The sequence below is a fragment of the Drosophila subobscura genome, chromosome O, assembly GCF_008121235.1.
Source record: "Drosophila subobscura isolate 14011-0131.10 chromosome O, UCBerk_Dsub_1.0, whole genome shotgun sequence".
Taxonomy (NCBI): domain Eukaryota; kingdom Metazoa; phylum Arthropoda; class Insecta; order Diptera; family Drosophilidae; genus Drosophila; species Drosophila subobscura.
Genome location: NC_048533.1, coordinates 23727233 through 23741220, shown reverse-complemented (window position 1 = coordinate 23741220; position 13988 = coordinate 23727233). Strand labels below are relative to the sequence as shown.

Here is a 13988-nt window from a genome sequence, read left to right as displayed (position 1 = left end):
TAATGAAACGACAAATAAGGAGAGACAACACGAGCCAAGAGCCAAGAGATGGAGCAAAAACAGAACTCTTGCCCTCCCATTCTCCACCTTCCTCTGGTGCTCCTAGAGTGCGGAGTCTATAAATATCAGATGGAAACATTTCAACGAGATAAATTTAATTGGAGGCAATTTGTTGCAAAACATATGAGGGAAAACTTTGAAAAGAACACGAAATGAAAGAAGTATGAACTGCAATTGGCCAAACCGGCAAAAACGCACAAGTGGGTAAAGGTGCATCTGTGTATCCATTTATACATCTATCTATCGATTCAGCAAATTGGAATTGCCAACGCATGCTGCACAAAAAGAAAAGTTTCAAGAGCATTTTTAATTTGTTGCAACAGCAGTAGCCTTAAGTTTTCTCTCCATTAACTAACTTATCTACCTCTCTATCTCTCTCGTTGCTCCCATTATAGAGCTCCTTCTGGCGGATCAGCAAAGCAACTGCGTGCTGGGCGCCTTGGGGCTGTTGCGTCTGCTGTTGCCCCAGCTAATACGCGGCTACTCTACGGATAATTATGACGATGCGGAGTCGCTGGCCGGACAGCAGCAGAAGCAGCAACAACATCAGGCCACGACCTCCGACTGTCGGCAAATTATTGAAATTTATGATTATTGTCTGCACCTGCTGAGCACGCAGCCCACAACGAATCACGCCATTATAAATGCCACACTGGAGGTCATCAATGGCATACTTCAGTCGCTGGATGCCAGAGCTCCTCGGGCCGGAGTGGCGGAGAGTCAGCAGCAGAGTCTGGGCCAGAGTTTGTGCCAACTGTTGTGCAATCAACAATTGCAGCACAATGAGTATTTGCGGCGAAGGAAATCATTAAAAAATCAAATATTCCAATTGAAAAATTACGAAGTGGCGACAAGTCAACAAGAAGAGGAGCACCACCGGCAGCAGCCGAAGCAGCTCAAGGATCAGCAAAATGCGGAGACTGCAATGCAAATGGAAAAGAATTCAAATGCAAAACTGCAGCACCAGTCCCAGTCCCAGTTCCAGCCAAAGTGTCAACAGCAGGAGGAGCTACAGCAGCAGCAGCAGCAGCAGCAGAGGAGGCACCACCAGAGCTCGTTGGGAATTAATGCTGGGGAAGATGCCACGACCGAGGCAGCAAGTTCCGTTGCTGATGAAGGTATAGCAAATAAGGCAGAATGCAAGTCGGGATGCGAGCATGTGTGCGGGGGTATGTGTGCGGGGTGTGTGCAGTCATGTGGAAATGTGACTTGCTGACAGGGGGACGGACAAACAGACAGACAGATGGACTAACCAACAGACAGACCACGCCGAAATCAAGAAAATTGAGCAATTGCACAGCCAGAGAGGGTAAGAGAGGGAAAGAGAGAACCGGATGCACACCCACACAATGCACATATGAAAATTATTAGTGCATGCTTTTAGGCGGCGGCACATGGAGCAGCAACGAGGTCAAACCAAATTTGCATTTGCCGCCGCCAGCGCAATCTTGCACAAATATTTACACAAATTGTAAGGCTAACCCATGTCTTTTGCCACTCTGCCACTCTCTTTTCATGTTTGTGCGGATGATGATGATCCTTTTGGCTAGCTGCCGAAAAAGCGACGCGCTGCCACATTAGAAATGCCGCACGCAGCATAAGCGAATGCGTTGCCAGCAGCTCTTTGGATGAGCAACAGCAGCAGCAAGGCGCTGTAGCTGTGGCTGACGACGACGACGATGATGATGATGATGATGACATGGAGCTGCTGAGCGCCGAGTGCGATGACTTTACAACTTTGTCGCAACTAAATGAACAACAACAGGCGATGTCAGCGGCATTCAAATTGTCCGCAACAACAGCATCAGTTGGAGGAGCATCAGCAGCAGCGGCAGCATCGGCAGAGGGGATAGATAAACTGATTGATGTTGATGCCGATGTCAGGGGGATGCCCAAACCGCAGCAGCATCAGTCATCTCTGCAGAATCTACTTGCCGGCGGCGATGACAAATCCCAGCATTTGAGTGACATCGACAATGAATCTTTCAACAGCATCGATTTCGAGGCCGAAATCACAATTGCCGGCAGCAAAGAGCAGCAAAAGGAGCAGGAGCAGCAGCAGCCACCGGAGGGGACCCCATCGGAGAATGCGATAGAAAGCGGCGATGCAACAACAATTGGCACATTCTTTAACAATCTGTTGTCGCATTCCAATGCAGGTGAGGACCTTTAGAGCGTATGACTATGCATAACCTGGGTAAATATTTCATCAGACGGCGGGGGATCGCTTCAAAGTCATCGAAACTATTTCCATTCAATGTTATTGCATTTCACGGTCTGCCGCAGACGCAACCGAATTCTATTTACCTCTTCTCTTATACCCATCCCACCCCCCTCTGTTACACTTGTATTGCGATGAACAATTCCGCATTTATTTGCAATTTTTGGGCTATGAAATTATTTGCATAATTGCAGCAGCAACGGGAATGGCATCGAAGGACAGACGTGACTCGGAGCCAAAACCAATTTCCATGGCATGTTGCGTCTCTCTCCCAATTGCCAATTGCACTTGCGATTTAATGAAGCGTAATTGTTGCTGCCTCTGTTTCTGATTCTGTGGCTGCTGCAAGTCTCCGCGGTATCGAGAGTCGAGTGAAATTAGGCAATTCGTGCAGCATTCCACTGGGAGAGAGCGAGGGTGCATGCATCATTTGTGGCTTCATTGAATGCATCTTGCGTGGCACATTTTGTCATTTTTGTTGACAAGAGAACAACAATCAGAGGAACAGTAGAAGCCACATTGGCAGAAAGATAGAGGGAAAGAGGTATCCCTCAGGGTCTCAGTTGATGGACACTTTTCAAAGTCATTTCTTCTCTAAAAGAGGATAAGCATTTGATTTGCATTGATTCTATTTGCTCGAACTTCACCTAACGTGTCTTCTGATTGCTTGTCCTTGACTTAATTTATTTTAATATTTAAAACGTTTACTTTTCGTTTCGAAAAAAGGAAAATGCATTTTATTTGGAGGATGCTCGCATGTGCATACATTTGTATGTATACACAAGTATGCCACGCTTTTCGCCCTGACCCATAAACAAGATGGAGGTGGTCCGCTGAAAAAAGACAGGGGAGGAGTGTAGTGGAGGCAGCAGAAGGAGAACTGAGAAATGCAGACATGATGCCAGACCCATGTCCTGTCGTTAGCGTTGAGGGGTGCGTGGCGCGGTTGCTTGAGTGGGGGGCTGGTAATAAACAAAGGAAATGTACTGCACTGAGCCGGAAGTACTAATTAAGCGAATGAGTTGTGGGCGGGGGCGGGGGCGGGGGCGTACTATCATGTGAAGATAGTGAGAGCGGGATTGGAGGGGGGATGCCATGGCCAGGGAGAGTGAGTGCATATAAAACCCGCATCTACTTGACGTAAATGTTGGGCTTAAATCCGGCATTTCTTGTAACTGTATGTGTGTGTACGTCCGTCCGTTTGTCCTTGTGTGTGTGTGTGAAAGATGCGGATTAAGCTTGAAACATGGCAATGCATTTGCTCGACTCGTACTCGTACTCCTGCTCCGCCCACCCACTCGACTGCAGCAACTGGGCCCATGCTCCCCAACCTTATTGCTGGTTTTCTTGCGCCGCCGCTGCCACTTGGCCAAAGCATCACACTGCAAGTTGGCAACAAAGTGGTTAAGACAAATGGGTTACGTGATAAAATGCGGTTACTCAAATTGCATGTATGCAAGCTTACATGTTGTGTCACAGTATATGTATACGTAAACGTATGCGTGTGTGTGTGTGGGTGTGCTGAGAGGGGGTGTGTATCTGTATCTATATCTGTGTGGCATGGGTTTATTTAGCATTGCCAGAACCGTCAGCCAACCAGCCCGCCAGCCAGCCAGCATGGCTGGAACGGGACAAAACGAGAGGAGAGCCAGCCATCAGTTGCTGCTGCACTTTGCCTGGTTCGCGCTTAGCTATATTTTTTTCTTCCTTCTGTTGTTTCCTTTTCCCTATGCTGCAGTTGTTGCAACTCCAGTTGTTGTTGTTGTTGTTGCTGCTGTTGTTGTTGTGCACTTATGCGCTATCAGCCTTTTTGCGCTGCTTTGCTTGTCCGTCCGCGGTAGTTATTGCCGGTTGTTTGTTTTTTATTTTTATAAATATACATATGTACGTATGTATGTATGTATTTGTGAGGATATATATCTATAGATATAGCCACAGCCAGTGCCGCATCCGCCCAACTTCATCTACAACGGATGGATCTGCAACGATCTTTAGCCCTAACAATTTGTATACTCTACACATAAAAGTGGAGAAAGTTAAGCGCTAAAAGTGTTAGAAGTTGAAGTTAAACTGAGATTGAATTTATTAAAAGAATGAAGTTTTTATAGCAGATTTTGGAAGATAATTCTTGAAAAGGATCAACAAATAGGAACTAAAAAAACGAAAAGACAAATTCAATGTGTTTTAATATTTATTTCAAAGAAAACCAAGGTTAAACCACAACCAGAAAGTGCATTCGGTTTTCAATATTGTCACCAGTTTTTCCACAGCGATACCCTACTTTCATAAACAATTTTTTACGCCTCTTGGTCTTGCTATTGTTTTTTTCGGCTCTCTCTACCCAAATATATGTATCCCTGAATGTGTGTGGAACAGTAAAAAATATTTGCATGTGTGACTCTAGTGAAGAGGGTTTCCCCCGTCTGTATGTCAAACATAAAGTAGAACCCCTCTCCCTCTTCCTCAGCCCTCAATTACCCAACAGCACCCAAAGAGAGTGTGCCGCACGCCAACCCAATCCCGTTGCCGCGCGTTTTCCGCTCGTCCCCTACGTTTCCTACGCGGTTTTCGTTGTCGTCTAGTTTGGGGTTTACTTTTTTTCCCCCCCTTTTCGTTGCTTATGCGCTTCAAAGTTGTATTTCCCATTTTCGTGGTGCCATTTTTGTTTTCATTTTTAACGTGACTCCCACAATAAAGGGGGGAAAAAAAAACTACGCGGGAGAAGTTGCAGTGCTGCTGCTACTGCTTCTGCCGCTGTTTTCACTTTTACGGAGGCGAAACTATTAAAGCAGAAAATGGCAGCCAGCCTCGATGGCTCCCCTCGGTGCATAATTACATACATGCATGAAAATTCCATAAAACTTCGCGGAAAACTCTCTGATTTTTGGTTGCGGTTCTGCGAGCGTAACGCCACGGTGTTGCTATTTTCGATGTTAACTTTTGAGTGGAAAACATTTATATCGGAATGAGTTTGATGGTTTTTTTTACACCTTGAGAGAAGCTAAAATGATTTGAAAGAGATGTGTAAATATCTAACATGGTTTACTATTCATTGGATCAAATGATCTGCTCGACTATTAAATCCTAGATTCTATCTTTTTATTTTACTTGGAGGTTATATTCCATGGCTTTACTTACCGATCATTGGCCATTGGATTCCTCCACAAATATCTGCCATGCCAGCTGTCCGACCATAAAGTGTTCTTCTACATCCGCTCGCCACAGTTCCAGTTCGCTTTTGGAGTTGGATTCGTTGGCTGTTCTAATTTTTACAGCGCTTGCATGCGGCCGGAACATCCATTAGAACAACAATAGTGGGAAGAGAGAAAGCCACACAACAAGTGCATCTAAAAGATGCAGCAATTTTTAACCCACTTAAGTGGTCAGTGGGAGAACATGCACTCTGCGCTCTCCACTCTGCACTGTACACTCTGTACTCTGTGTACTTGCTATGAAATTGAAGTTTTCAATTAATTTCCAATAGACTCGGAGAGAAAAAGAGTTGGCCCGCGGCAGGGGCAAGTTAATAGAACAACATAAAAAGCAGCTAAGGAAAATAGTTTCAGTAGTTTTAGCTACACACACACAAACAATGCACACAGTATAGTGCCTGTCCCTCCCCCAATTGTTTACAAAGTTTGCAATTTTCCAACAGACGAATGTGCTTGGTAATTGGCCATCTCCATCCCGTGTGTGGGGATGGGTGTTGGCTCTTGGGTGAAGGAACCGCAAATTAGCCAACGCCATCGCTGGCATTAGTGTCAAACCCGACTTATCTGCTGAACTTTCGACTGGACGCACTAACTCAGAGGCTTTTGTGCTTTCGTGCTCTTTTGTGCTCTTCTGCTTACAGCTTCGGAGTCGGTCAGTAAGCTCTTTCGTCAATCAAGTGTTGGCTCTAAGTCCACGCCCTCCAAGTCGGCGCCCGCTGATAAATCAGACGCCGTCTCGACGGCCTCACTGACGCTCTCCCTGAGCTCCTTGGCCAGCAGCAGCATCGGTCTACCAGAGCGCCAGTCCTCGATTGCCGAGACACCCACGACTGCGGATGACTCCTGTTCGATTACCGCCTCCTACACGGCATCCACAGCCCTGATGATGGATGCACCAGCCGTGGCCTCTACGCCAGAGACACCGCAGCGTCGCTCCACGCCAAATGGTAAGTCCCTTTCTGTCGCAGACAGTGCAGGGAGCAGAAACAGCTAATTAGGAGTTGTACTTGCACTCCCCGCAGCTAATCCCTTTCTAGTGGAGAACTCACCGCTCAAGCAGACCATTGTGGGACGTGCCCTGATCAGCGTGAAGATTGGCAGCATTTCGGAGCAGTCGCTGGTTTACTACACAGCCCGCCTGGTGACCGCAAGGTTCCTGCTGAGCGGACAGGCGGCGGCCCTACAGCCAGACAGCGTCAGTCGAGTGTCTATCAAAAGCCTCTCGCTGGCTGTGATCGCTCAGTGCGTGCGCCTGACTCCGCGTGTGCTCCAGCTAAGTCTGGAGATAACTGACCAGGAACTGGAGCTGCTGGAAGACACCAGCCAGTTGGGAAGTGCCGATAGCACTCAGGTCTCCAGCCCCCAGAGCAGTAACACCTCACAGGGGGAGGCGGACAAGAAGCCGTTGGACTGTTCTCTGATCCAAGCGGAGAACGAGGACAACCTGCTCTTGCTGGACATCAAGGATGATCATTTTGGACCCAGCACAGGTCCGGCTTATCTGCAGCAAACGGCACCCACGCTCAGTCGGAGTGCAGATGCCGCGGTTCTACTTCGGAGTATCTCCACGAAGGAGTCCAGTAAGAAGCCCAGCAGCGAGGATCATCTGTCCAAATCGGAGATCGTTGGCAGCGCCTTTCGTCCCACAGTTGCCGTGCAGGATACGCCACCGATGAGCCTGCCGCCACGTCCGCCCAAGCGGACCAAATCAATGCGCAGTCGAAAAGGAATTAGCTTCGAAACGGCAGCACCACCATCCTCTGGGTGCCAAGCCCTATCGGATGTGCTGCTCTTCCATGAACACTGTGATCCGATCCTACGCGGTGGCGTTCAGCAGGTACTAGGCTACTTCCTCCAATCAAGTGGAGCTGGTCTGTACCTGGAACTACAACGTGGCCTTAGCTTGCAACACTTGCTGGCCATTTTACTGAAGGTGAGTTTCGCACAAAGTGTACGACTGTATCTTAAGCGATTGTCGAACAAAATGTACGAGTAGCATCGCCCCATGGGCATGCGGAGAAAGTTCCTTTGATGGTGCCACTCCTCCTCCTTGTACTCCTTCTACTCCGCCTAATGGTAAGCCACATTACATGTATGCTAACCCGCTTTTGTATATCTATCTGGCTATATCTTTGTCAGAGTCCGCCCTTTACTGCTTTATCTCTGTGTCTTTTTTGCATCCAACTCCTGCCCCCTGCCACTGTATATGCATAACGCATACGCCACGGTACACGATATGCAACTTGAAGTGTACTATTGAAACGGGTATATCTATTTAGCTGCGCATTTGGAATTAGTTGGTTATTGTTGGCATTCATTGAATCACAGATCTACCATATCTTTTAGCTTAAAATCTTTGATACTAAGAAAAGATAAAGCACATAATACATTTTTATGTAATACTCGTATGTAAATTACATTTCTTCTAAGAGTATTCAAACTCCACCTTTATGTTGCATATTTAGTAGCATTTTTCTTTGCTCTCTTTTTTTTTTGCTGCCCCTTGCCCTCCTGCCGTGTGCAAACATTCTTCTACATACGAGTATATCTATAAATATGTGTGCCCCCACCTTTTCGCTGTACTTTTTTCTATGTTAAACCATCAAGCTAACATATTTTAACACATGCAGGCAAACACACATACAGAGAGAGATACGGACACGGACCCGGACACGTGTCCATATCAATGGCTGTTGCCTTTTGAATATTTTTCCAGTGACTTCAACCTCAGTCGGTGCCTCCTCGCTCTATCTCTCTCTCCCTTTCGCTCTGTGTGTTCTAGAAGTTGCACTTGCAGTTGGCGCTTAGCCGACGGCATTCTATGTGGCTGGGTTGTTTTTCATTTGAAAATAAGAAAGAAAATTCTTATCGCCTTCGCAATGTGCAAGTGCAAATGCCCCTAAAGGGAGCAGCGCATAGTGTATCCGTTGCCATCTCACTCTCCACTTTCCACTCCATGCGAGTTGCACACCCTGTGCTGCTCCTGGGGTATGGTGTATGCAGAATGTGCGCATAAGTTGCACATTGATTTCTGTCTGGGGATTGGTCGTGGCTGAAAGTTGGGGTTCCGATCCGGGGACTTGTTCCGTGGCTGGTTTCTTATTGAATTCAATAATTTAGTGGCCGGCACCGAACATTTAAATTGCTGCTGGCTGCTTACTGTGGGGGCACTCCCCAAAAGTGCAATTTGATTATGCAATGTTGTTGCCCGAAAAGTATATGCAGCCAAATGCATGCGAAGAATGAAGATGGAGATGGGGAATGGGAATGGGAACGGACTTGGTGATGGGACGGACGCAGGACGTGCCAGATGAAAATCACATTAGATGCCTGCCGTATAATGGCCGAAAATCCGTCTCAATGGCACTTGCCAGCATACAGAAGTCGCTGGCAGACCAGACCCGCTTTCGGACGCTGGAGATAGAGAGATAGAAAGATGCTGAGAATGGGAATTGGAATAGGAATTGGGAAGATCTTCCCCAGAGCAGGCCAAAGGCAAAGTAACTTTGATAACAATAGCCCTTTGGCCCAGGACCGGGTCTGGAGAAGGAAAAGCTTGTTAGAGATTCGTTAAAAATGCACACACTCTCAGATGGATGCCCGGATGGCGTATGGATGGAATGGGACGATGCTTTGGGGCAGCTGGGGGCAGCCACTGTGTGATTGTGGGAAACTTTTTGCTTGTGCAAACAATAAAACACAAATTCGCTTAGCCAACATCTCGTTTTGCTTCCACACAAAAACCATCTTATGCCTGTTCTCAGCTCTCGTTCTCGGGACCAATGTACTATAAAGAAATTTAGCCAAAAAGTTTTCTGCTTTTCTGCTTCTATCCCACTTATGTTGCAGGGCCTTGAAGACGAGATCCACACAGTGGTTATACAGGCGTTGAATGCATTCGATAAGATATTTCCGCATGTGGTGTCCAAATATTTGACAGCGCCGCCATGTCATTATCATGCTCATCAGCAGCAGGAGCAGTCCCAGGCAGAGTTCGAGCTGGAGCAGGAGCAGGAGCAGGAACAGGAGCTGCAGCGACATTCAAGTGGACAACAAAAGCGTCCGGGCCAGGCGCAAACATTTGGCCAACAAACTTTTGCAAAGGGCCAGGATAATGCCTTAAGCAGTCAGCCACAGCAACAAAGGATCCCTAACGATGGCAATGTCGATGTCGATGCTGATGCCCATCCCGTTGCTGTTGCTGTTGCTGGGACATGTGCCAACTCCAAGTCTTCGACCACTGATAATGATGAGCTACTGGCTGCTCTTTTGAATGATTTCCAATTGCAATCGACTGGGTTGCAGCAGCAACAGCAACAGGAGGGGCTCCAAAAGAATAATGGCAACTGCAACAGCCAGTTGGGTAATGAGCCCGGTCATGGACTTGGACCCTTCTGCGTGTTTGCCATCTCACCCAAATTGCTCTTGAACAAACTCCGACTCTGCCATCACAATAAATATTGGTTGGTCCAGAATAAATACGCCGAAGTTATTTCGAATTTAAATTACGTGCTGCTGCGCTCTTACTACGCAAATGTCCGATGCGGTTTCGACAGCAGCAGCAACAGCATTCACCCAGAGGGCCAGAAGGAGGGGCAGTACCCGTACCAGAAGGATGCGACTGCCTGCGACTGGAGCAAGGACGCGCACGACGAGGACATTGTCTGCACTTATGAGGTAAGCAGCTAAATCGTCTTATTACAGCCAGGCACGCCGGCTTGTTTATTGTGCAGATTATTCGACGAGTATTCGTACTCGTCCTCGCCCTCGTCCTCATCCCCTACTCGTATGTTTTCTCATTCTCCTGGCCTGAAAAGCAATTCAAGTGCTGGCGACCAGGCGGAGACTACTCCTCTGACAACTCTTATTGAACATTTGTGCACTCAAGTGTGTGGCCGAGCTCTTTGTGCATTCTGGCAGCGAGTGTGTAGCGCATCGTACTGCCGCTGGCTGACTGACAGTTTGAGGGGGTTATTTGCGGCCCTTACACATGCATTTGTTTATTTATTATTTTGACAAAGCCAAGCAATTTGCTAAATGGCACAAAAAGAGGGACACGATGCCCTGAGAGTCGTCAAACAATTGAGGAAAAATACAATTGACGAGATATCAAATTGAATGCTAAAAATTCTATTACATTCAAACAACACGTTTCTACCCTTGGAAATATCCACCAAAAGCAAATATCTGTGTAATCAATCATTATTCGAACATGCAACCCCATCAATGCACCGCAGTAAATGACAAAAATTGTTTGAGTAAGCTACAAAAGTGTTCAAGTCTTTGCCCACAATCCCATCAATAGAAAGCCATTTAAAGTTCAGAGCTGAGCCCTAGGCAAAGGTATTTCCAACTACGAGTAGGATTCACTTTTTCCACACTTTCTTGTGGGTTGTTAAACCGCACCCATACCAGCTCCAACAGCAACACCAAGAAACCGTTCCTAGTCTCTAATGATGTCGAACCAAGAAGTGGGTGAACCGCATCTGCAGAAGCGAACCAAAAACTGCCAAACTGCATAATGAAAACTTGGCTCACTTTTTGATTTACAACGTGCAGTCGACTAACTCAAAAACACTTTTGCGATCCTTGCAGGCGCTATTTCTGTCTGAACTTTTCCATCTGCTCGGCGATGATGATGCCCGGGTGCGGGAACATGCCGCCTGCTGTCTTTGCCGCTTTATAATGCAAACGGCGCGCCAGGAGCAGCAGCCACCTACAACACCAGCCACAACGAAGGATGTTACAGAAGAGGACACCACGGCCAACGCTGCCATAGCCGACGAAAACGATGGCAACGTCAACGCCGAAACTCAACAAACTAATTTCAATTTGCTTTGGGATTTTTTCGACTATCGCATATTTGGCAGCATGTCCGTGACGTTGCGTAATTTATTCCGGGCTAGTTCGACGATTGTGCCGCCGCTGGCGGATCTCGATGCACTCGCATTGGTGGGCGGCCACAGCCTCTCCAGTGCCGCAGCCGTGTGCCCAGAAGTTGTGGGCACATCCAAGCTGTGCCCAACGTCAGGCATGGCATCCGCCTCCGCATCGGCAACGGCATCTGGAGCGGCCGCCTCCGCGGCGACGGCCTACTTTGATGGCACGGCCGAGGGGCATGTTTTTGCCCTGCCGATGCCACGTCAAATTGCGCAGGAGGAAAAAGTTTTGGCCAAAGTTTTGTATCGCATGACAAATAAATTGATGACGCTGAATGATAAAAATTTGCAGGTAAATATTTGTGTGCCACCAATCGAACGGAATCGTAGCGAAGCGAAACGAATTGAGTGGGAGTCGAAGCGGTCGAATGCCACCCCACCACCACAAAATCTCTTTAAACTTTAAAGTTATGCCGTTTCCTTTCTCCCTCCATAGTTCGGCATAATTTACGCGCTGCGGCTGCTGTTGAGGCACTTCAATTTTGTGGACTACCAAGGGGCCTGGCTGGAATTCAATTTCATTGAGATTTGCATTAGCTACGCCTACTACAACAATGCAACGGCTGCGGACTTGAGTTGCCAAAACGATTTGATTGATGTGATGGGCAAATTGGTGGCAGGTGAGTGCAGCACTCTTGTAATCACCGATACAGAAGGGTTGTGTGGGGGGAAGGCAAGGACTGACTACACTACACTGCTCCAGAAGATATTGTACTTCCTTGCTTCCACACTCTCCCACGCACTCCCCCACGCATGTGAATACATGTGAATAGTCAGACAGACATGTATGTGGATACATTTGCGTATGAATTGCTGACTGGCATGCCTGATGATTGCTTTCGCATGCCTCACTGCACCCTCGATATTTCCGATATTTATTCGAATTGTTCGACTGGGCGGGCGGGCGGTCGTACGAGCGGACACACGGTCTGGACCGTACCATTGTGCAGCACTTTGCGGCGGCGGCGGCTCGTTTGGCTAATTTAATTTTACTGAAATTACAAGAATGTAATTTTTAGTTTTGCGACTGCATATTTAATTGCATTATGCAATAATATATGCTGTGGAAACGTTTGCATAAATCATTTTAATTAATTGTTTGTCATTAAATAGATTTGCATAAATATTTTCATGTTGTGGTGTAAGTAACTGCCACGCGTATAGTCTACATATACATACATGTAGGATACATTAACATATATATTTTTTTCCATCTATATTATTTTTAAATTTAATCAAGGAGAACGTAAAATTAGCATAAATGTTTTTAAATTTCCGTTCTGCTAAAAGTTTTTATTGCAATCTGTTAAAAATACTTGATACATCGTTAAAAAATTAGCCACATGAAAATAGATGCACGTTTTGTATGGTTTCTTTTTTACATTGCTCGAATGTTGGATGCACTTCATCTCGCTACTGTAGATAAAACATTGAACAATTGGATGGAACTTCTTTGCAACAAACACGAAAACTGAATGACGTTTACAGAACCGTCGCAAATTCAAATTTTAGGGGCAACATCGGCGGAGAATTAATCACTAGAAAATATAAAATAGAATTAACTTTTACCAAGCAATAATTACTTATGAAGTTAGTGGCTTTATCGATTTTTATCATGATCAAATTACCATTTTTAGATAATTTTCCACCACATGTTAATTGAACTTTACGACATATCAAAATCAGTTACTATTAATACACCATTTCAGGGGGAAAAAAACAAAGTTGACACCAAAAAAAATGTTACATTTAATTCAATTTTGCAATCAAAAACAATAGCTGCATTTGCAGTGCATTCAGAGCATACCCATAATGCAGAGCAACTTTTTAATTAAATAATTTTCAACAGCCTCATTAACAAAGTGCGCCCAGCAAAAGCAAATGCCGACAACTGTAACAACATCCACAGCAATAATGCAGATAGCGCGCTAATAAACATTTCAATTCAATTTACAAAAATTGCGTATGCGTATAGCAACAAAAAATATACAACAAACACAAAACCAAACTTCAACTCGATTTCATTAGTGGCATTTCACACAGAACCTCCCACCCACTTCACACCCAAACACCTGCCCAGCGTGGCATTACATGCATTAGAATGCTTTATTTTCGCATTCGTCGGAATGGGGAACAATGTCTGCCGCTTTATTATTTATTATGCCAGCTGCGTATTTGCTATGCACTAATGTAATCCTCCATAATCAAAAAGTAATTAAATTATTAATAAACCATTAAATGTTAAACAATTTTTGTGTCAGTGGCGCCGCGCCGTCTGAATGAAATCATTCCCTATTCCCTGCCTCGCGATAAATTGCATTTTGTTAGTTGCATGCACATCGAACAATTTCACATTTAAGCCATGATATGAGTCATGCGTCCTGCTGTGTGGGTACGCATTGATTTGAAAACTAAATCGCCAAAATGTTTTCGCGACATTGTCGCGTGTCGCGTGGCGTTTTGTGATAAGTTTTGACAGTTGCAAAAATGCTTGTAAACAGTTTTCAATTTCACAGAAACAATGCAGCAACAGGCCAGGCTTAAAGCCATCGGGAA

General features: G+C 46.0%; 1 protein-coding gene across 3 annotated transcripts in view; it reads left to right on the top strand.

The window, feature by feature from the left end:
• LOC117898964 overlaps positions 1-13988 on the top strand; it is a 40591-nt gene that overhangs the window by 3492 nt on the left and 23111 nt on the right. For 2 of the 3 annotated variants that reach the window (XM_034808705.1, XM_034808703.1), the window contains exons 5-11: positions 456-1178; positions 1611-2219; positions 6135-6440; positions 6516-7426; positions 9343-10170; positions 11089-11724; positions 11869-12052. In XM_034808705.1, coding sequence (XP_034664596.1) covers positions 456-1178; positions 1611-2219; positions 6135-6440; positions 6516-7426; positions 9343-10170; positions 11089-11724; positions 11869-12052 — 4197 coding nt within the window. The remainder of the gene's footprint in view (positions 1-455; positions 1179-1610; positions 2220-6134; positions 6441-6515; positions 7427-9342; positions 10171-11088; positions 11725-11868; positions 12053-13988) is intronic. The other variant, XM_034808704.1, reaches the window with a different exon arrangement.